We start from the raw sequence: 24,001 nt of genomic DNA on the forward strand, positions 1-24,001 counted from the left end.
AAAACCTTTCATGGTGACAAGCAAGGTGGGCCATTTCCAGCAGTTAACAAGATATCTGAGGAACAGTGGGGGGTGGGGTGGGGGGGAGAAATAACATGGGGAAATAGTTTTACTTTGTGTAATGACTCATCCATTCCCAGTCTCTATTCAAGCCTAAGTTAATTGTATCCAGTTTGCAAATTAATTCCAATTCAGCAGTCTCTCATTGGAGTCTGTTTTTGAAGTTTTTTGTTGAAGGATAGCCATTCTCAGGTCTGTAACTGAGTGACCGGAGAGACTGAAGTGTTCTCCGACTGGTTTTGAATGTTATAATTCTGACGTCTGATTTGTGTCCATTTATTCTTTTACGTAGAGACTGTCCAGTTTGACCACTGTACATGGCAGAGGGGCATTGCTGGCACATGATGGTATATCACATTGGTAGATGCGCAGGTGAGTGAGCCTCTGATAGTGTGGCTGATAGATTAGGCCCTATGATGGTGTCCCCTGAATAGATATGTGGACAGAGTTGGCAATGGGCTTTGTTGCAAGGATAGGTTCCTGGGTTAGTGGTTCTGTTGTGTGGTGTGTGGTTGCTGGTGAGTATTTGCTTCAGATTGGGGGGCTGTCTGTAATCAATGACTGGCCTGTCTCCCAAGATCTGTGAGAGTGATGGGTCGTCCTTCAGGATAGGTTGTAGATCCTTGATGATGCGTTGGAGAGGTTTTAGTTGGGGGCTGAAGGTGATGGCTAGTGGCGTTCTGTTATTTTCTTTGTTGGGCCTGTCCTGTAGTAGGTGACTTCTGGGTATTCTTCTGGCTCTGTCAATCTGTTTCTTCACTTCAGCAGGTGGGTATTGTAGTTGTAAGAATGCATGATAGAGATCTTGTAGGTGTTTGTCTCTGAGGGGTTGGAACAAATGTGGTTGTATCGTAGAGCTTGGCTGTAGACAATGGATGGTGTGGTATGATCTGGATGAAAGCTAGAGGCATGTAGGTAGGAATAGCGGTCAGTAGGTTTCCGATATAGGGTGGTGTTTATGTGACCATCGCTTATTAGCACCGTAGTGTCCAGGAAGTGGATCTCTTGTGTGGACTCGTCCAGGCTGAGGTTGATGGTGGGATGGAAATTGTTGAAATCCTGGTGGAATTCCTCAAGGGCTTCTTTTCCATGGGTCCAGATGACGAAGATGTCATCAATGTAGCATAAGTAGAGTAGGGGCATTAGGGGACGAGAGCTGAGGAAGCGTGTTCTAAGTCAGCCATAAAAATGTTGGCATACTGGGGGGCCATGCGGGTACCCATCGCAGTGCCGCTGATTTGAAGGTATACATTGTCCCCAAATGTGAAATAGTTATGGGTGAGGACAAAGTCACAAAGTTCAGCCACCAGGTTAGCCGTGACATTATCGGGGATACTGTTCCTGACGGCTTGTAGTCCATCTTTGTGTAGACTGTTGGTGTAGAGGGCTTCTACATCCATAGTGGTTAGGATGGTGTCTACTCAATTTTAGGCATTATTATTTTCAGCAACATAATCCAGACATGACCTTGACATCTAACAGATATGAGCCCAAAGGTTATAAATTCTTTACCAAGTGACCAGTTTTCCCCTTGTATAGCAACAGGTCAAGACATATTTCACATCATCTTTCTTGTGAAAAGGGAGTGATAACGCAGTGAATTTTTGTGCTCAAGAGGTTTCTGAGCAGGATATCACTCTGTCCTCTGGACAATGTTACAGACGACATTCTGCCAGGGCCTGGAGGGGACTCCTCCACACTCTGAAGGAATCAGAATACTGCCCTTTCCTCTCCAATGTTAATCAAAGATCTTTAGACTCTGCATTCTAACCCTTTGGTGTCAGAAATTGGGATTCTCTGAGGCTAACTGCTAGTGCAGTAGAATAAGAGTTAGTGTTAATTAAGTACCATTGCATCTACTACAAAGATGCTGAATTGTGAAGAGAGACAAAGTGGGTGAGTAAATATCTTTTACTGGACCAATTTCTGTTGGGCCAACAAAAGGTATTACCTCACCCCCTTGTCTTTCGCATCCCTAGGATCAACACAGCAATAACAATCTGCAATATACAAGATATATGAAGGTATAAGTACTTTTAGCTACACAATTTTCCCCTCTTTCAATTGAAGAATTCATTCCCCTCCAGCCACGCACACCTATTATTGCTCCTGTTAGAAAACTGTGTAATGGATGAAGTCTCAGTGGCATTTGCACTGACCTCATTCATACAGAATTTCCTTGTATGCCTCATCATAGGGGTTGGTTTGTTTCTTTTAAAATTATTCTAGCTATAATGGACTTATTAGTACTTTGTATCACCTGATAAATGTGCTAACTTTATTTGTGGTATAACTTCCTGTATCAGGGAATGTCTGCATTTTGTACAGAGTTAAGCACTCTTAGTATTTAAATAAATAGTAGCACTTATAACGAATATGGTATGAGAAATGCCTGGGGTCATACGGAGCATGGAAAGGAAAGTTTAGGATAAGAAATATTACATGTAACATTTGTATTTATTTTCTATACCCCTTCTTTTCATGTATCATATATCATATGTGAATAAATGCAGTATTTTTAGTTTTTCATATCATGACTGTATTGTACAGTATTAGATATCCCGTGAATTCTGGATACTGAGTTTGAGGAGGGCATTTCCCTACTTCCCCTTTTTTCTGTGAATCATTTTGGTTTGAGTGTGAGGACAAGGGGGACATAAGTGTTGAAATATATGGGTTAATACATACTGAAAAAACAAAATCTATGTTCTTACCAGTAACTGGGGTTCTCAAAATATTGCCTCACATAGCCATGCACCTGGAGCCCATGAGATGGGCTGCACAGACATTAGGACGACTGAAATTATTTAGCTCTCGGAGGGGGATTCATGTCATAGTGCAGCTAAGTATCAAAATAAAGGCTCTGATGAGAAGCATATAAATGTCCCCCCTCTCTGAAGAAGTTCTGAAGAAATGGGGAAGAAAGACCGGTAAGGGTGAATTTGTGGAGGAATTATACTGAAACTGAAGTTCTAATTACTGATTAACAACCAGTTCTCTCCCCCACCCTCAAATTTGCTTTCATATATCCCCACTGTTGATATTAAACAAGCAGCAAATTCATCCCAGAAGGAGGCAATTTCTAACACATTCATGTATAACTTGGACTTAATTGAATTTTACAGGCAACATGTCCAAGTATCCTGGGTGAGTTCTCCTATTGGAGGTTTTAAATCTATCCCTATTATGAAGGTGGAAGAAGGCTAAGCAAAAGGAACCCGCCCTCCTTCCCCCTTTAGGGCACTGGATAGGAGAAATTTCTAGACAAATACTGGGAAATCAGATCCTTGTTGAGGCTATTGAATCTGGAAAGATACTGACAGGTTTCAGAGTAGCAGCCGTGTTAGACTGTATTCGCAAAAAGAAAAGAAAAGGAGTACTTGTGGCACCTTAGAGATTAACAAATTTATTAGAGCACAAGCTTTCGTGAGCTACAGCTCACTTCATCGGATGCATTTGGTGGAAAAAACATGATAAACCCATTGTTTCATGTTCTCTGTGTGTGTGTATAAATCTCTCCTCTGTTTTTTCCACCAAATGCATCCAATGAAGTGAGCTGTAGCTCACGAAAGCTTATGCTCTAATAAATTTGTTAGTCTCTAAGGTGCCACAAGTACTCCTTTTCTTTTTGGAAAGATACTGAGTACTAAGTCAGGCCTGAAGAGGGTACATTCTGAAGCTAGCAGAAATGTGCATGATGCACCAGCTGACCCTGAGGCACAATTAAATGGTGACCGCTATTGGTGACTGAGTAATTAAATAGGTTGTTCCAAATCTACAAAGTTGTCCCACAGGACACTTCTACAAAGATAAGCAAAATGAAGAATCAGCTTCATCCTGGTGAGCTGAAGCCTCAGAGAGGAAGACAGAAAACAAGTCTGGTCACCACAAATGATATCAAGCCATGAACCTGGGCTGAGATCAACTCATAATCTGGATACTTGACAATAAAGATAATCTGTCCATTATGAATGAGTATAAATACATAGATACCTCAGATGCTGCAGCACCATCTAAACACCTTTACAAGTAAATAGTTCAAGCAAACTACACCTCCTCCTTTTCATCTACTTCTGACTTTGGCAAAGAGGCTGAGCAAAAAAATACCACAGATTATTTTAATTTTAGATGTAGACTGGTTACCCTGCAACATAGAATCACAGACTTTAAAGTCAGAAGGGACCATTATGATCATCTAGTCTGACCTCTGCACAACGCAGGCCACGGAATCTCACCCACCCACTCCTGCAATAAACCTCTGATCTATGTCTGAGCTATTGAAGTCCTCAACTCATGGTTTAAAGACTTCAAGGTGCAGAGAATCCTCCAGCAAGTGACCCATGCACCACGCTGCAGGGAAGGCAAAAAACCCCCAGGGCCTCTGCCAATCTGCCCTGGAGGAAATTCCTTCCCAACCCCAATATTGGCGATCAGCTGAACCTGAGCTGTGGGCAAGACTCACCAGCCAGATACCCAGGAGAATTCTCTGTAGTAACTCAGAACCCCACCCCCATCTAACATCCCATCATCATAGGAGACTGGGTCTATATTACACTAATAGCCAAGATCAATTAATTGCCAAAATCATATATCCCATCATACCCATCTCCTCCATAACGTATCGAGCTTAATCTTGAAGCCAGATAGGTCTTTTGCCCCCACAGCTTCCCTTGGAAGGCTGTTCCAGAACTTCACTCCTCTTCATCTAATTCAAGTCTAAACTTCCTGAATGGCCAGATTATATCCATTTGTTCTTGTGTCCACACTGGTACTGAGCTTAACTAATTCCTCTCCCCTCTCTGGTATTATCCCTCTGATATATTATAGAGAGAAATCACATCTCCCCATAGCCTTCTTTTGTTAGGCTAAACAAGCCAAGGTCTTTGAGTCTCCTTTCATAAAACAGGTTTTCCATTCCTCGGATCATCCTAGTAGCCCTTCTCTGTTCCCTTCCCTTTCTTCCCTTCCCTTACCTGTTCCAGTTTGAATTCATCCTTCTTAAACATGGGGAGACCAGAACTACACATAGTATTCCAGGTGAGGTCTCACCAGTGCCTTGTATAAAACGGTTCTAGCATCTCCTTATTCTTTACTGAAATACCTCGCCTGATGCATCCCAGACCGCATTAGCTTTTTTCATGGCCATATCACATTGGCGGCTCATTGTCATCCTGTGGTCAACCAATACTCCAAGGTCCTTCTCTTCCTCTGTTACTTCCAATTGATGCGTCCCCAGCTTATAACTTAAATCTTGTTATTAATCCCTAAATGCATGACCTTACACTTCTCACTATTAAATTTCATCCTGTTACTATTACTCCAGTTTACAAGGTCATCCAGATCTTCCTGTATGATATCCCGGTCCTTCTCTGAATTGGCAATACCTCCCAGTTTTGTGTCATCCGCAAACTTTATTAGCACACTCCCACTTTTTGTGCTGAGGTCAGTAATATAAAGATTAAATAAGATTGGTCCCAAAACTGATCCTGAGGAACTCCTCTTGTAACCTCCCCTCTAGCCTGACAGTTCACCTTTCAATATGACCCGCTGTAGTCTCCCCTTTAACCAGTTTCTTATCCACCTTTAAATTTCATATTGATCCCCATCTTTCCAATTTAACTAATAATTCCCCTTGTGGCACCATATCAAATGCCTTACTGAAATCTAGGTAAATTAGATCCACTGTGTTCCTTTGTCTAAAAATTTGTTACTTTCTCAAAGAAGGAGATCAGGTTGGTTTGGCACGATCTGCCCTTTGTAAAAACCATGTTGTATTTTGTCCCAATTACCATTGACCTCAATGTCCTTAACTACTTTCTCCTTCAAATTTTTTTTCCAAGATCTTGCATACTACAGACGTCAAACTAACTGGCCTGTAGGTACCCCGGATCACTTTTTTTTTTTCCCTTCTTAAAAATAGGAACTATGTTAGCAATTCTCCAGTCATATGATACAACGCCTGAGTTTATAGATTCATTAAAATTTCTTGCTAATGGGCTTGCAATTTCAAGTGCCAGTTCCTTTAATATTCTCGGATGAAGATTATCTTTTCCCCCTCCCCCCCCGATTTAGCCCCATTAAGCTGCCACGAGGGTAGGTGTTTGGATGAAGGGTACTGAGAGTTACTTTCTGACTCATGAGGAGGGTTCTACAGGGAGCTGACCCACTTTCTAGTTGATGTTGAGGGACAAGTTTATGCTTTGTTCTTAAAATGGCTAGATGGTGTCACATCCTAGATAGCTGAAAAGAGCTAAGTGCCAAAAGCAATAAGAGAATGCCCACCTAGAAGCTAGACCAAAGACCTTATGCAGAAGTGTCAGAACAGACAAAATGCATTGATACTTCAGGGAGAGGCATGTAAAGCAGATGTCTGTGCTGGGTGGTACTTTTATGGGCAGCTGTCAAAAATACTGTAGCACGGGAGGCAACTTTTTGCCCGAGGGCCACATGGCATTGCCAAACTGTATGGAGGGCTGGGTAGGGAAGGCTGTGCCTCCCCAAAGAGCCTGACCCCTGCCCCTATCTGTCCCTCCCCCTTCCTGCCCCCCTCAGAAACCCTGACCCATCAACCCCCCCCGCTCCTTGTCCCCTGACTGCTCCTCTTGTGACCCCACCCCTATCCAATCCCCCTACTCCCTTGTCCCCTGCCCGACCCTCCTGGAACCCCCTGCCCCTAACAGCCGCTCCGGGACCCCACCTCCTATCCAACGCCCCCTGCTCCCTGTCCCCTGACTGCCCCCACCCCCAGAACCTCTGCTCCATCTAAACTGCCTCCTGCTCCCTGGCCCCTGACTGCCCCCCCCGGGACCCTCTGCCCCTTATCCAACCCCCTGCTCTCTGCTCCTTACCAGCTGGAGCCAGCTGCACTGCCTGGCAGGAGCTCGCAGCCACACCGCCCAGAGCATTGCACTGGCAGCGCAGTGAGCTGAGGCTGTGGGGGATGGGGGACAGCAGGGGAGGGGCGGGCTAGCCTCCCCGGCCAGGAGCTCAGGGGCCGGGCAGCATGGTCCCACCGTAATTTGCCACCTCTGCTTGTAGCATTTTCTAATGCTTGACAATCATGTTTTGTCCTTCCAATGTGCGTTAAAGCCTCAGCCAGAAGGAGGCAAGACTTGTAACTGCCCTCAAAAAGGTTGCAGGCTAGGAAGCTAAGGTCTCTTCCATGGGAAATTTGGAGGTATTTCTCTTGAACCCCTTAAGCTTGAGAGTAAATCAGACACTCATTTGGTGTACGAGTGAAACATGTTCCCAGGCCAGACTTGCCTTCAGCCATAATGAGCCAACAACAACAAATTGAGAGCTAAACCCAAGCTCCCCAATCTCCTGACTAAGAAACAATTATGACTAAGATTTGAAAAACAAGAACAGAAAAGAAAAATACTAAAATCTTGGAATTGATGTGAATCCCCACATTTGTTGACAGGCCAGAAGTCCTGATCTGCATGGATACGAAGAGGACAAGGAATGAGGATGAAGGAGTCATTTACTCCTTTACAATACTGATTTCCTCACTAACACATATGGCTCAGATGGTTCTTGGAACTCTGGGGAATCTGTGGAGATAATATTAACCTTTTGTCCTTCCCTTGAGAAATTAAGAGTGAGATTTTCAAATGCCTTTGGTGCTGGCTAATCTCAATTCCCATTGAAGGCAATGGTAAAACCCCTATTAACCTCAATGGGAGCTGACTGAGCACTTTGAAAATCCCATTCTTAATCTTCTGGGTGTGCAAATATGTGCAAATGTGTAAGTGGAGTAGAAAAAGAACCCAAGTAAAAAACGAATGTCTAAAATAAAATTTGACTTTCCACGGTCAACCAGGGGGAGTCCAACGGTAAAGATGACACAACACGGAGAGAAAGCAGCAGGAGCTATTATGGACAAAGCGAAGGTTTTCGACAAAGAATTCACACATGCAGCTATGGAAATAAAACATAATCCAGAGGTGATAGCACCACAACTGAGAAATTAAAGTAAATGGAAATAAGGATGACTAAGTAGTATTTAATATGTCCCTTCCCAGTTGTATACTATTATCCCATCTTTATTTTAATGTCTCCTCAGATGCCTGCAATTGTCATCCCATTTCCAGAACTTGCCCCCTTGTTCCTTGATATTGAATTAGCTAGTTTTACCCTCCAAAGCTTTTCTTAACACTCCTCTTCTTCCACATTATTATTCCACTCTCTCCCTTTTGCTTTCCCACTATCCTTATTCATTTTTTTTTCTGGAGCTCAATCAGTGAATTGTAGCATGTTTCTATTCTTTTTTCTACAGATATAAGTATTTTTTATATCATATCTAGCTATTGTGTATATATTGCTACCTCTTCAGCGGATGTTGAACTACTAGCACTGATAGCATTGGAAATATTAAGATAAACTAAGGGAATAAATACCTCTTTTGGCTTTTGCTGTCTGGTTCTTAAAAATGAACCCAAACATTTAACTCTCCCCTTTCCTTGCTCTTAATAATGCAATCTTTCCATGAGCAGCTGACTAGTCAACAAACAATAGCAGGCATCAAAGCATTGACAACTGGTTCTAAACATGGAGTGTGCTTAATGAGCAAAGATAATATAGGATTTTAGCTGTGCTTATTGAAGATGTACTGAATATGTGCTAACTTACTTTTGTCTCATAAAAAGGCCCAAACCTCATCTGTGCTACCCATGATGACAGACACACATGCACATGACTAAGGAACAGGTTGGGTACATTCTTAAAGCAAACACCAATTGATGAAACAAGATTTCAAGATCACAGAAATGTGTCTGTTATGATGTCTCTTTTACCATTCAGCTTTTCATGAAAAGGTTGGATTGCTGGATTTCTCTTTACATGTGTTTCTGTTCACCTTTAAAGATACAAATCTAGCAATCAAGTTAAACTAGTATCCAACAACAAAGATTCAAGACAACACTTGGAGGCTTTCAGGATAATGAAAGAACACTGGGAATCTGGGCCTCCCGTCAGCATAGAAAGCTTACCTTCAGCAGTGCCTGAGATACCATCAGCTTTAAAATTGCTAGTGCTTTTCTTCCTACGATGTTTCTTTCTGTTGGCATGAGGAGAGGGAGGAGGATCCAGTTTGGGACTTGTGGTACTGGATATACTTGGACTTGAACACACAGAATCTCCCAAACCAGTATCTGCAATTTGACACAAAGCAGACAAAAGTGAGAAACTCTATGAACAGTGCATCATTTTAAATAAATGCCTGAAAGATCCTGCCAAAAATAAGAATGTTTGAGAGATTACAGTTCTGTACTGCCTAGTAGTATTTATATTACGGCATATTCAGATTCTTTTTAATTTACCATCTAAATGTGATTTTATTAAAATATCAATTCTCCCACCTGATGATGATGGGGTATCTGATTTGTGTATACTTACAGATAGCCAATACATTACAAAAATAACATTTTCTCACTACTTTTCCCACTACTGTATAGAATACTGTAGTATTTTAGGATAATATACAAAGTTTTCTGAGCAATAATGATGGCAAGTAGTTTTTTCCGCCATAATTAAATAATCATGAGACACAAGGTGGTGAGGTAATATCTTTTATTGGACCAAGCTTTGTTAAACCGAAATTGATCCAATAAAATGTATTACCTCACCTACAACACTACAAACATAAATCAAGTCACCTCTTTTGTACTCAACCAAAGGTACGATTACTTAAACATAGCAGCTATGCCATCTCTCATACTTTCATAAATACATTCTTACTCCTGCATGTCTATTCTGTATCCCATGCTTAGGTACTGAGGGGTAATGATGTTGAAACAGAATGACTGATCTAAAATTTCTATCATTCTTAAAGCACATTTGCTGTTGGTGGATTATTTTAAAAGTATACAAGCTCTTCAGGCCCAATTTCTCTTATAGGAGTGGCAAATACAGAGAAAGGGGAAAGTCCCTCTGATTTGCTGGTTTTGCAACTCGGAATATATATGGCAGCAATACAGTATAAAATTACATCACCACGCCCCATTTTTTTCATATATTTTTAAAAAACCATTAACACCACAACATTGATTCAAGCCAAAAGGTGCAAGGAACCCACCAGTCCACAAATGGTAGGAATTAGTAATACCACCTAGATTTGCCTTACTGTCAAAGCCATGTCATTTTGGATTTTAATTGACACTAGATTTTCATAGGCAACCTTAAGTTTGGTATTCCTTAACTATTGAGTGCTGCTTTGTAACTTTAATCTTCTTTTAACATATTTTTTTGTAATGGAATATATAAATATGCCAGCAGAAAAAATAAGGTAATAATCCTTTACAGTAATATACTAACAATTGAAATAGATTTTAAAATTCCTCTCGAATAGAGCAAAATAATATAATCTGTGATTCATTATCATTGGGCCATAGTCTCATGTGATAAACTTGTAATTGGATCTATTAATGAGGACTTCTCAATTATGTGCAGTCCCACTGAAGTCCATATTAATCCTGGGACACTGCACAGGCATGGGGTGCTGCACAAGAAGACGCCATTAAAGTATTGGGGCCCTCTGATTGAATGGATCAGCATAATCAACAACCAATTGACATGAGATATATAATGCACAAAAAAGGCAGACTATATATTTGTTATACCTAATGTTCTATTACTTGTTAGTTTGTTGACACAATACAAAAAGAAAATTGAAAAAAGTATATTGGAAATTAGCCAATAAGCACTAAATACTAATTCAGAATATATCTTTTTTCCCTTTGTAAACTGATAAAGTATCTAAAATAAGCAAAGCCAAATATGAACCCCAAGAAAAAGTTCAAATTAAAATATTTGCTAGCTTTCCCCCCCGTTCTGCACAACAGTCTTAAAAAATGAAACAGGAATATCATTTAACCACAGTTTTAATTATATGATGGGATCCTGTGTTGAAAGAAATACTTCTACACTTCTACTTTTCCTCTGAATCTGGAGGTTTTTTAACTGAGGATACACTTCTTAAGAGTCCTTCATTTAGTCTCTGATCAAGGGTAGACAGGACTTCAATTTAATAGCAATTCATGTTTTGGCTAAGAACAGTGCTAAATATGTAGAATTATTTTTTATTTACTCAGTATAACGTCCCACACATTAAAGTACTCTAAAAGATAAAACAAAATGGAACTGCTGCAATTTCTGTGTTGAAGAACAAAGATGAATTCTTTTCTATTCCGTGTCTAAAACTGCTTATACCTGATTTGAGGGAGACAAGGTGGGAGAGGTTATGTCTTCTACTGGATCAGCTTCAGTGGGTAAAAAAGACAAGCTTTCGAGCTCCACAGAGCTTTGTGGAACTAGAGAAGTTGGTCCAATAAAGGTATTACCTCGACCACTTCTCTTTCATAATCAAGGATCAACACAGCCACAATAACACTGCAATATTGCTTATTTGATATTTTCACACAAAATCAAACTAGTTTCTTAATGTTTTAAAAAGGTTAAGAAACACCTTATAAGAAAATATCTGATTTAATTATTGAATAAATGGTTGTTTATTAATTGCATGCTTAGTTTGAAAATACTGAAAAAGAGCTGTGGGTGGCAAATTACAAAGGCATATTTCAGGGATTTAAAAAATTTCCTATAAAAGCCTCATTATTCCTTTTTCCACATCTGTAGGACTATTTTTAAATTAGGCAATTTATGATGTAAACCGAAAGAGAGGCATGGGGTACATATTTACTGTACAGTAGATCTAAGTATCTGTAAAAAGAGGTGCTTGAAGCAGGACACAGCTTTAAAGATCTTGACTTCTCCAAGCGCAAAGAAATAAGAAAATAAATATTGGATTAGAACAAGTTGCTACTCCTGAGAAGATTCAAATCCATTTGGGGAAGGGTGTTTGTCTTTTCCTCTCCATTCTATACTGAGAGAAGGTGCAGCAAAAATAAAATGGATCAAAAAGATAAGAAAGATACAAATGCAAGGCCAAATTAGTGAAGCAAACAGACAAAGCATTACTTGTTTTGTATGTTTTCCTCTATGTTTGATGCCAGGAATGATCCGTACTTAGGACACCGTAAAAACATGACACTGCCAAAAAGAAGAAACTCCTATGTTTAAATGAGACTACTCATAGTTAAGGCTGTGAGTCTGTCATGGAGGTCACAGATTCTGTGACTTTTTGTGACCTCCGTGACTTCTGCAGCGGCTGGTCTGGCTCGGGCTGCCCGAGCTGGGCAGCCCCTGGGCCAGCAGCAGCAGTTTGGGTGTGTGTGGGGGGGCTCAAGGCTAGGCGCAGGGGGTTGGAGGCTGCGGGGGGGTCGCTTACCTCAGGATGGGGGGCTCCCGTTGGCATGGCCCTGCAGCTCCTAGGTGGTGGAGGTGTTGGGGGGAAACAAACTCTGCACTGAGTGCTGCTCATGCCCGCAGGCCCATCCCCTCCCATTGGCTGTGGTTCCTGGCCAATGGGAGCTGTGGGAGCCGGCGCTTGTGCTCCTCCACCGCCTAGGAGCTGCAGGGATGCGGAGCCGTGTAGGGAATCCCTGCCAGCCTCACCAACCCTCCCCACCCCAGCACGAATCCCAGGTTGCACCCCAACTCCCCCTCCCCCTGAGCACCTCCACCCCAGAGCGCCCATGGTCCCCCGCCCAAGTTTTAGTCATGGGTATTTTTAGTAAAAGTCATGGACAGGTCACGGGCCAAGAATTTTTGTTAACTGTCCATGACTTTTACTAAAAATACCCATGACTAAAACATAGCTTTACTCATCGTACAAATCATGGTTAATGCTCTTATGGCTGTTAATATTTTCTAATGCCTGTGCAGGTGTACTAATTACTCCTGGGAGCCTTCTACGCCAAAAAATTTAAAATTCTGCAAAATTCTGCAAATTTTGTTAAAATAAGACTACCAAAATAATTGAAACTGGTGTTATTGTATAATTATTTCAAAATACCTGTCAGCAAGTGTATCTGTAACAATACAGACTCACACAAAATTCCTCCAGGAGTAGAGAGTTAAAGAAACCCCCACGACAACCCAATTCCTGTTTCTCTGCTCCCCACTCCTCCCAGAGCCCAGCTGGGGGGTCGGATACCCACAACCCCTATCCCCAAGAGCCCAACTGCAGGGCACCCCCTAGCCCAGATACCCGCACTTCTTCCCCCCCAGAGCCCAGCCTCAGTCGCCCCCCCCCCTTGCCCAGATACCTGCAAACCCCGCCCAGCCGTGACCTTCCCAGATTGTAAAGATTGTTTTGCCTGAAATATGCATAACCTAACTTCTCTCATATACGAGACCTGGAGATTTACCCTAATATGGTAAATCCTTATGATCCAACAATCCTTTTCAAATAATAACCTACTATCCTTGAGTCAAACGGCTCTGAAGTGAAGAGTCTGAGGTATTCCTTCCTCTTCAACCAGAAAAGAAATGTGAATCTTTGGTAAACCAATGCTGAGCTTATATTATTAGTGTATTAAAGCTCTATATTCTAGTTTTAGAGACCACCTTTTGAAGATGGAAGTTATTTAACATTCTACTGGTTTAAAATATGAGCAATCAAAATGTACTAGGCTTATATGCTGTGCTTTCCCATCTTCGACTACTTCTCTTTCCTGACAAGGTATTCTTCAAATTGAAAAGAGGGCTCCTAAAAACCCGGCTTCGGAAAACTGTAAATGAGTTCAAGATTCAGCTCACTGAATGCAATTTCTTACTCCTGACTGAATACAAATAACGCGTTTTATTTTGTATCAATTACCACGCGTGAGAACAGACGACCACTGCCAATGCTATTAATATGAAAAAAGGGAAAGAAAAAGGCACGCCAAATTAAAAAAGCAAGCGCCTCATTACTCCACATCTAAACCAGCTTTGACAGAGGCACTAGAACTCATAAGCTGCGTTTCACTGATTTGGGATGGGCTGTTTTGCAGCCATCCTGTACGTTCAATGTCAGCCATTAGTTCTTCCCAATCGGGCATCAATGTTCAACGCACACCCAAAAAATATATAATACTAGTAATAATAATAACAATCTGCAGACTCTCCGAGCTTCAATACTTGAAGTATGAGTCAAAGAAGCAGTTTCACTTTTCACTCGGGAAGCTGACAAGCATGACTAGAGGGGGAATAAAATAACATTCAGTTCGCATAAATATCAAGCAGGCTGCTTGAGACTGATGGGCCAGGAATGTATTCTTAGCCATCATTCTGGCAGACAGGCCCAAGGACACTCATAACTTATTTTACAATCATTTAGTTTCAGCTCAAGTGGAAAACGTGACAACTTATCTCTACTGACAAGATGCCATATCGAACCGTACAATTAACTCTCCCACGATTATCTGCCCAACCCATCATTAGCTCTGCAGTTTTTGATGGATTGCACAAGCAGCTTTCCCTGATGATGGCCATCGTTTTCAGGAGTGTATATCTATATTAAATAACATTAAGGACAAAATCCTGTCCTGTCCACATTGCTAGGGAACCCTGTATGCTGACCAGTGCATCCTTTCCTCCAGAACTCCATGGCAGATCTGTAAATGGCATGAGGGGTAAAATGCACTGAAGAGCACTTTTTCCTCTGAAAAGGAACACCATGTACCCCTGGCTAGCACTTGCTGCTGACCACAACATACACTAGTTGGCTGTGTATGGATATGCCCCCATATCCATGCTCCCTTGGAAATCTGATACATGGGCTGGTGCAGCTGTTAGCCCTAATCAAACAGTAGTTTGAGATTTGAGACAGAGGCTCCTTACAGCTTCTTCACCATAATATACCCATGAAGCAGAAGGCAGGACCTATATTGTATTTGGGAATCTCACCTTGACAATGACACAGAACTTCCATTTCTAGCTCTACAAGTCATGAAATAATAGGAGCGTTACACCAAAGAAGAGGGCAGAGTCATTTTCCTATATGGCACACAATAAAGGCTTCCAGCCTCCAAAAGTCCTAAGGTACTAAACTTTTTTCCACAAGTTTCACAGTTATTTTAGGTCATTTTTAGAATTTTTAATGGCTGCACCTCAGTCCTGGTACAATTGACGCTTGATAACCAAGGCCCCTGACTTACCAGTCAGAGGGAAAACTGGTCCTAATGACTTTTATAAAAGTTCTTACATTTTTCTATAAGCTACGGCATAATATTATGTTTGAATTGGCTTAAGTTTGACACTGTGCAACTCACTTGCGATGAACAAGATCAAACCCAAACTCATCCAGATAACACCTTTATTGTACCCCTACATACTCCATTCATAGATTCATAGATACCAAGGTCAGAAGGGACCATTCTGATCATCTAGTCTGACCTCCTGCACAATGCAGGCCACAGAATCTCACCCACCCACTCCTACGAGAAACCTCACCTATGTCTGAGCTATTGAAGTCCTCAAATCATGGTTTAAAGACTTCAAGGAGCAGAGAAGCCTCCCTCAAGTGACCCGTGCCTCATGCTACAGAGGAAGGCAAAAAACCTCCAGGGCCTCTTCCAATCTGCCTTGGAGGAAAATTCCTTCCTGACCCCAAATATGGCGATCAGCTAAACCCTGAGCATATGGGCAAGATTCACCAGCCAGATACTACAGAAAATTCTTTCCTGGATAACTCAGATCCCACTCATCTAATATACCATCTCAGGGGATTAGGCCTATTTACCCTGAATATTTAAAGATCAATTAATTACCAAAATTACATTATCCCATCATACCATCTCCTCCATAAACTTATTGAGTTTAATCTTAAAGACAGATAGATTCCATACATTATATGTGTGTACAGTCAACCACACCCCTATACACACTTTTAGTACCTATTAGTCATCTTATACTACTCACATCACTTGACTTATATGAGAAAAAACTGTGAGGAAGAGATGAAGAGTACTGCTCACCCAAAAGCACAGAACAGCACTAAGAGGAATAAATGATACCAACAATCAACTAATCCTCCTCAGATTAAATTAGTTTAAGCAATCGTGTAGGGAACACCTGTGGATGCCACTTAGGACTTTGGAGATTGAGCTGCAGTCCAAGGTTATCTTCCATTCTTAAGCATGTCTGCGACCCTCTCTCAGTATAGTATAATTGTGAAATAGAAAATTAAAAAGAAGTCCTCTGTATTACATTTCTTTATGGATTCTATTATTCAGAACTGCATGTGCTCCAGGATCAGGAGAAAAAGACAATTCAATTTTCACCAGCCAAGGTCAATGCAAGAGCCCTCCTATGGGATTTGTGGAGCGTGAGGAGGTTAGTTCAAAGCCATTCCCTGCCTATTGTCCTCTGGTGCAGGTGTTTGTAGCACAGTGAAATTAACAAGAATCCCAATCTCTGACGTGCCTGCATAAAGCACTTTAAGGATTGGTATTCTAGTCACTTTTACTGTGTTGCTAGCAGTGCACACAGAAGTGGAGCAGCAGAAGATGCTAACGCAAGAATGAGGGAGAGGGAAGAAAATTAGTGACATTAGGTGTGGGTGGGTGGATGCAGTGCAATCATGGGGAGACAGGCAACATGGGATGGACAAGAGATATGCAACACAAAGGATGTGTTGAGAGAAAAAAAGAAGAATGGAGTTTTTTACTTGGACCATAGTTCCCTTTCACACATAATCCTGTCTCTCCCATGTAACAATTTAAAATGGAAACAAGGATATTCTGACCTTTATTACCCATTTATCTTTTGATTTATTTTGTATTTTTATCAAATCACCTATTTACAAAACTTGAAAAAAAAAACTCAACAGGTGGTGCTATTCTCCACAGACCAAAGTCTGGCTTGATCTGGTTTACATTTTTCTTGCATCTTCTTGTTAAAATTTCCAACAGACTTTCAAAGTGCAATTAGACTTTCTGTCAAGCCTAGCTCTCTAATGTGGTCTTATTCTTAGGAGGCAGGAGATTGATTAATTTGGTTTTTGATTTTCCAAAGTGGCAAGAAGTCAGATATTACAAAAGCAGAACCTGTGAATGGGATCAATTAAAAAGCAGAAGCGGCAACACAATTAACTCCACGAGGTTCAACAGAAAAAGAAAAGACCGATGACGAAAACAACAGCAACAGCTTTGACCCACAGGAGGAATCTTCACCATGAACCAAGGAAGGCTGAATCCAAAGAGAGCATTTTAGAACTTTTACTATGCTATTAGTGTTGAAGACCAAAGACATCTGTAGCTGCTGGACAGAATAATAATAAAAAAAAATACCTAGACACTTTCATCTACTATATGTGTTTTTTAAATAAAGAGGTGAAAACAGCAACCTTTTTATTTAAAGAGGAAAGAACGAGACTAAAACCATCTATAGTTATATTTCAGACCCATTTTCCTTAGCTGTGGTTTTCTGACTGTGAAATCCACTGCTCTATAATGTCCCTTTACAGCGATCACCATAAATGTTCTATCAAGCTCTTTATATTCCCATTCTGCCTCAAACTTGAGTTAAAGGGATGCTGCAATGATATCAAAGCAGCTGCTGCTGCTGAAGTCAGGCAGAGAGGTATGGGTGACTGTACTTAAAGTAAGAAACTGACAAAATTGTCCCTTGGTAAGTCAGGGTAGCCATTTAGTTTTTGTGTTTTTTTTTGCAGGGTGGGGAGGAGTTATAAGAAGGAGACAAAGAAATAAGGTGAACATATTTTTAAGTTGGGTGTAGGTCAAATCTGTAATTGAATTAGGTAGTGGGCAGCTGGTCATTGTTTAGCTGAATGAGGTTCCACACTCAAGCTGTAGAGGGTTTAAATTAACCTGCTGCACTTGAAGAAATTAAAAGAGAGCTCTGAGCTTGATGGAGATGAAAGAGCCTCAGGAGTATTCTCTTTCCATTGCATCTACCATTTTTCCAGTCTCATGCCTAGAGCCTATAAATCACAAAGCTATTCTGTCATGTACAGAATGCCCCCACTGAATGCCCAAGTTACTGACGGCCTTTCCTTCCTCTAATGGCAATTTCAATTAAATAAGAAAAACAAGTATTTCTCTTTGACAACACAAATCTCCCTACTTCTGTGGCTGTAGCTTTTGAGATATTCTTGCACGCCTCGAGCAAAAGACATGGAGTCAAGTTTAGAACACAAGGATCGTTTAAACACGGAAGTATAATGTTACTTTATTTGCAAATTTGTGGGAGGAAAAATAGTCTTGTAATTAAACTATACATATTAGAATGACTGTCTTCAGTGACTTTTATGAAGGAAAACCACTAGGCAAATTATTTCACATGGAGGGAACGCTTAGGCACTTCTATTTAAGATCTCATTTCCATGTGGCCTGTGATTTCTGAACATCTGAAAGGATTCATGAAAGTAAACAATGAAGTGTGCAAGTTTTTATCTTAGTAGGTTGTTTTCCAGAAGTCTCCTGCCCAAAAGATAAAATTTTACAGCACTGATACGAGACCACTCGGCCCCTGGAAATCTGAGCGTCGGCAGGAGAAGTTGGAGGTTAAAGATTGTATCAGTTAAATTAGTTTAAAATCTCACTAATCAAGAAAGTAAATTCACTGCATCATTCATGAAATAATGTTCCTTTCTTCACCAACAGGAAACAAATCCATCCCTAACTCACCCTACTGTACTGAGATATTGCAACAAGCATGAGCAATGAACATCAGCTACATTTTGGAGAGCCTGTGATACTTAGCATCACAGAGATGAATAAGGACAAAATTCTAGCCCTTCACTCTGAATTACTACCATGTATATGATTTAGTTCAGATCCTTAATGTCATATAAATCAACTCCTAGAGTTGAGTTTGGAGACTTGTCTTATTCTATATTACATTGAAGCATTTTTGTGTTTGCCTTGTTTGCCATTATGTGTTGAATGCTCTATGTGGTGAGATCAAGAGTGACAAGTGATTTGGGCAGAAGAGGAAAATGAGCAAGTAGTGTGATTCTCTAAGGAGAGGTAAGTCTCAGATGTTCTGAGGATATGCCTACACTTCAATTAGACACCTGGAGCTGGTCCATACCAGCTGACTTGGGCTTGCGGGTCTCAGGCTAAGGGGCTGTTTAATTGTGGCTTAGACGCTCAGGCTTGGGCTGCAACACAAGCTCTGGGATCCTCCCACCTTGCAATTAAAAAGCCCTTTAGCCTGAGCCCTGCAAGTCCAAGTGAAATGGCATGGACCGACTGCAGGTTTTTAATTGCAATGCAGACATACCTTAAGATACCACAGCATCTCAAGGTAAATTCCATCACTCCCACATAGACCATTAACAGATAACTCAGATTCCTCTTGTATGATGTTTTGGTTGGTCAGTGTCAGATCTATTCTGAATTTGTCCAGCACTCTTCATGATTCTATCACAGAGAGTTGCCTTGAACATTCATTGGGTGGATGACAGAAACTATAGGCATAGCTTGTTCTGGTCACCAACTTTATACAGAATGAAGAAATGGGAAGTTATTCAAAGGACCACGAATGGTGTAAATTCATTTATTCAAGCAAACAATTCTTACCTGTGCTCTTAGGCAGAACCAAAATTTATGGTCCTGCTTATATATAAATCATGGTTATATGAAGAGTTTCAGAACTCAGCCCTCTGAGTAGGTGCTCGTACCAGTGTTCGAGTTGTTGTGGAATACTGACCCCTGAGATATCAATGTGAACATGGAATCTGCTCAGAAGGACGCATACACAACTCTCCTGAATTTAACTGACTCTGGATTTCATGCAAGTGGTGAGGAGAGGGCCCAGAGGACTGACCTTTCTGACTCTGCTCTCTTGAGAGTCTGGTTTGATATTTGGTGTCCATGTCATCCCTGTTGGCTGGGTTGTCCGTCACCCCTGCATTTCAATGGTCATGAGGCACACCTGACATGACTTGAAGCCAGGGGGTGGAGCAGCTCAGCAACAGCTGTTATCGCTGCCCTGGGGGCTCGACATCTCCTTATTTACAACCACATTATCTTCTTATACCCAGAGACACCCAAAGGTTAATGATGATCTGCAGGAGTGGAAGCAGCCGGGATGCAGATGGAGGGATACGTCTAGGACACTGCTTGGTGGTTTGATCATCTTCAAGCATATAGAAGATTATATGACCAAGGCCAAGAGACATTTCCTATCCTTAGCCATAAACATCTGTAAGTAGTGTGTTCCTTCAACAGATTATTACGACGAATTTGCTTTGTGTTTTATGGATAACCTAGATCATCTCCAGGCTTTTAGATTCTGAGAACTGTCAGCTCACAATGGGCTGCTTCTATTTAATCTTGTGAAGGATGTCTTCTGCGTTCCTTGAGATCTGTCTCTTGAAGATCTGACCTTTGCCCATTCTCAGTGTTTACAGCAAGTGATGGAATTGTGAAGCAATTACTGACAAACATTATTAACCCTTTGCTTACCAAGACAACAATACTGATCAACCTCAAGTATGCAGAGTTCTGTCCCCTCCTCAAATTTTTTTTTATGGTGGTGTACATGCCAATACTGCCAACTCATAAACAACTCCTTTTAAGAGACGATCATTGAGAAAGCAGCAGCTATTCAATTCTAAATGCATTTGGCATCAGTGAGCCCTTGTGGGTTAGTTCAATCTGGGTTCTGGCTGTTTGGTGTACAATGGGTTTCCCGCAATATTTATTATAAACAAAACAAGTTTTGTGTTATTTTCTTTAAAGACAATTCTAGAATGTTAGTTACCTCTAAACCCTGCAAAATTATTTGTTTTGCCTTCCTTTAATCTTACAAACACCTGAATGTAGAGAAATATTTTTGAGAGGAAACCTTAGTTACCAAATTTCTATGCAAAGCACATTTTTATTGCTAAGTTTCAACCTTCTAAAATATGGGGTTTATAATGGCAACACTGGCAGACTCCTAACAAAAGCAAGTCTTGGGGGGGTTCTTTTGTAATCTAACTATTGCTGTCACTGCAAGTGCTTTAATAACAGCAACCATCATTCAAATCACTTGAAAATATTAATGCATGCCTTGTTAAATAATTATTTAATAAAATATTATCCTTACATTACAAGATGGGCTAATAAAAGCCGAAAGAGATGAAGTAACTTTCTCAAGGTCACACAGGAAATCCGTGAGAGCTAGGAACAGAACCCAGGTGTCTTGACTCCAGACCTATTCCTTAATCACAAGATTATCCTACCCTCCATATAACCTATGGATAACCTCCAGCATCAAAAAATGCACTGGTAATTGAGAAGAGGTTAGGACAATCTTAATTGTCTGCCCACAGGATTTAAATGAGAAACCCTTGATGCTAGTGTTTCAAAATCAAGAGACATTTATTATTAACATCTTACAATTAAAGCTGAGCAACTACTATGTAACGAACAAGCAGCTAATTTGCATCATGCTAGGTAGAAAAAGGTTAAGATCCTTCTGGTAATGTATGTCAAGAACATAAGCATCAGAAAATAAAGGAAATACGGGAAGAGACACCAACTGAACTCTTTTCAAACTAGAAAACAAACATGGCTTCTGTGCCACTGTACAAGCTCCAAAACAGCTGAGCGGGGTTGGATCCAAACAAAATTACACTTTTAAATAGATATAATTAATTGATTCAAATTAGTTGAATTTTGCATTTTACTTGTCAATTATAGTATCTTGCTCTTAGTAGAAAGATGTTGAGTTTTACTGATATGACATCCTCGTTCTCTTTCTATAAATGTCCGATGCTATATGACTGTACATAATTGTCATTGGCAAGATGATTTTTTTTTGGACTGCATCACTTATTCATTCTACCTTTGCAGAAATTACTAACTCTTTTGAGTATTTAAGTTGAAAAAAGTGCTAGTCCTAAATTCCCAGCTCTCAAGAGTTTCCTCCTTGCTTTATGAAAGCCCTGCATCAGGAGAAACAGTAGCACAGTATCTCTGCTGAGAGATGCTGAAATTGGATATTTTATCTCTTACACTAGCCTGGATTGTGGGTAGCACACCATGATTGCTGAGTTAAGTGATGGTATCAGTTGCAACAAATGAAGGGTCCAGCAACTTGAAAAGAGATGCTCTTCCATCTGCAGGAAGTCCCAATCTCTGTGCTTCACCTGTGCCCTAACAATCACAAGGTTGTGAAGGAGCAGTGTATCAGATTTAGCACACAGGTCTCTTTCGCTCCTTGAACTGTATACAATACGAAGAAGCTTTGAAGTGTTGGATTCCATAGGTAAGGTATACATGGTGACCTTCCACCTAAAGCTCTGTGATCTAGACTGGAAAGAAACTAAGAGACATGCCTGATGAAACAACTACTCTCCCATTATTAATTGGAACAGAAACTTCATTAAGCCTGGGAGGAAAGAAATGCATCAAATATGCTTGTAACATGCTTTACCCAGAAACTAACAAAACAAAGTGTTGCACTATATTACATTGTTGGGATTCTAATCAGACCTACCTTCTAAAACATACCTATAAATACCTATCAAGATGCAAGACTATAGACATGAAAACACAGACTTTTTTTTTTTTATACTTTATAACATTAAGGTTGGGAATTTACATACTGCCAGAACTATAATCCTTTTGCTCCCCGATTTTGTGTGTTTAAACTTAAACCTGAATATTAGATAAATAGAAAATTTGGTATTTTATTTCTCCACATTTATTTCAAACAGAACTGATGAAAAATCCAAACCAACTGGGCTGGAGAGCTTATTCATTCCACTGGCAAAGACGAAGGCAAGGTCATAGAATCAAAATTGTTAAATTTATAGAGTTTATAAACTCTGCTGAAACCACCAGCGAGTTTAAAAGCCCCACATTTTCTTCTTATGATAATGATTTGCTCAGCAGGGGAATGTGAAATTTTGGCCTTTGGCATACACAATCCATAACTACTACGAATATCTTCTTATTCAAAAAATCCTCTACAACTTCAGTATTCTAGGAAGGAGTTTCAAATACTTATTTCCTTCTGATTATGATTTATAAAGAGAAATCCCTTCAGAATACATAAACATATCCTCAGATAAAAATACAGTCAGCTAACATTTAACAGCTATTGCCAAAAGATTTGTCTTTTCTACTGTTGATGAATTTAAACACCACAATGAAGTATCTGCTACTGCATATATATTGTAGGGAATTTAAGGACATAATTAATGTTTATTCCTAAGGAGGTGGAAACCCCCCCCATCATAGCTGAAACTCAGACTAGGTGGTGGCTAACCTGACAATGGCATCATAATAAAACCGTATTACAAACTATGGCCATATCTTTAGAAGATTAAAACCATTAAAAAATTAAACCATCTTTTTTACACAAATGAGATTAAAATATTCCCTTTTTGATGAACACATTAGTGTATATGGTATGTAGGATTATCACCTTCAATACTGACCTTAACTTTTGACAAATATTAATACAGAAATTGAAAACTGAAGGTATTTTATAATCTTCTAAGTACTATATCTGTCAAATGTCAAGTGTCTGAGCTACAAAGAACAATTTTGTAGTTGAAGTCACACAAGCAGACAGTTGCTTTTACAGAACTTGAAGTTAAAAGTGCTCTCTCTTTCTAGGGATACCAGTGCCAGATTTCTACTTTCCTTACTTTATAAGTACTAAGTTTTGGTGGTGTTTAAATTGCACGCACAGTACACTGCAGGCACTAACCTTTTACCTGAAAGGTCAGAATCCTATGATCTCTCTAGGATATAATCTTGAAGGCCTGATATAGAGAACATTCTCAATTCTGACTAAATCTTGGGAAGCAATAGTTCATATTCTGCATAATAAAAGGAGTAATTTTTCTGAGGAAGGGGGGAAAACAAATTTAACTATATGCAGAAAAGAGACTGATTTATTGAACCTATCTAGATAATCAAGTCAAATTAAACCAGTATTAATAATCAATCCAGAGGAAAAATAAACAGGAAACTTTTCTAGCCGATGGCATATGCCACACGCAATTCCATCATTGCTGTTTAAATCTTAAGCTAAACTAAAGGGAAAAATCCACATTAAATCAACATTAAGGCTGTAAATCTGGATACCA

General features: G+C 40.3%; 1 protein-coding gene across 11 annotated transcripts in view; it reads right to left on the minus strand.

Moving 5' to 3' along the window:
• The window catches only part of AGAP1 (ArfGAP with GTPase domain, ankyrin repeat and PH domain 1), a 694,641-nt gene that overhangs the window by 150,935 nt on the left and 519,705 nt on the right, over positions 1 to 24,001 (minus strand). For 10 of the 11 annotated variants that reach the window (XM_043505743.1, XM_043505746.1, XM_043505744.1 and 7 more), the window contains one exon: positions 9,051 to 9,212. The exons of the other annotated variant lie outside the window; for it this stretch is intronic. In XM_043505743.1, the coding sequence (XP_043361678.1) occupies positions 9,051 to 9,212 (162 nt within the window). The remainder of the gene's footprint in view (positions 1 to 9,050; positions 9,213 to 24,001) is intronic. 11 annotated transcript variants of the gene reach the window in all.

This window comes from Dermochelys coriacea, chromosome 11 (assembly GCF_009764565.3).
Source record: "Dermochelys coriacea isolate rDerCor1 chromosome 11, rDerCor1.pri.v4, whole genome shotgun sequence".
Lineage (NCBI taxonomy): Eukaryota > Metazoa > Chordata > Testudines > Dermochelyidae > Dermochelys > Dermochelys coriacea.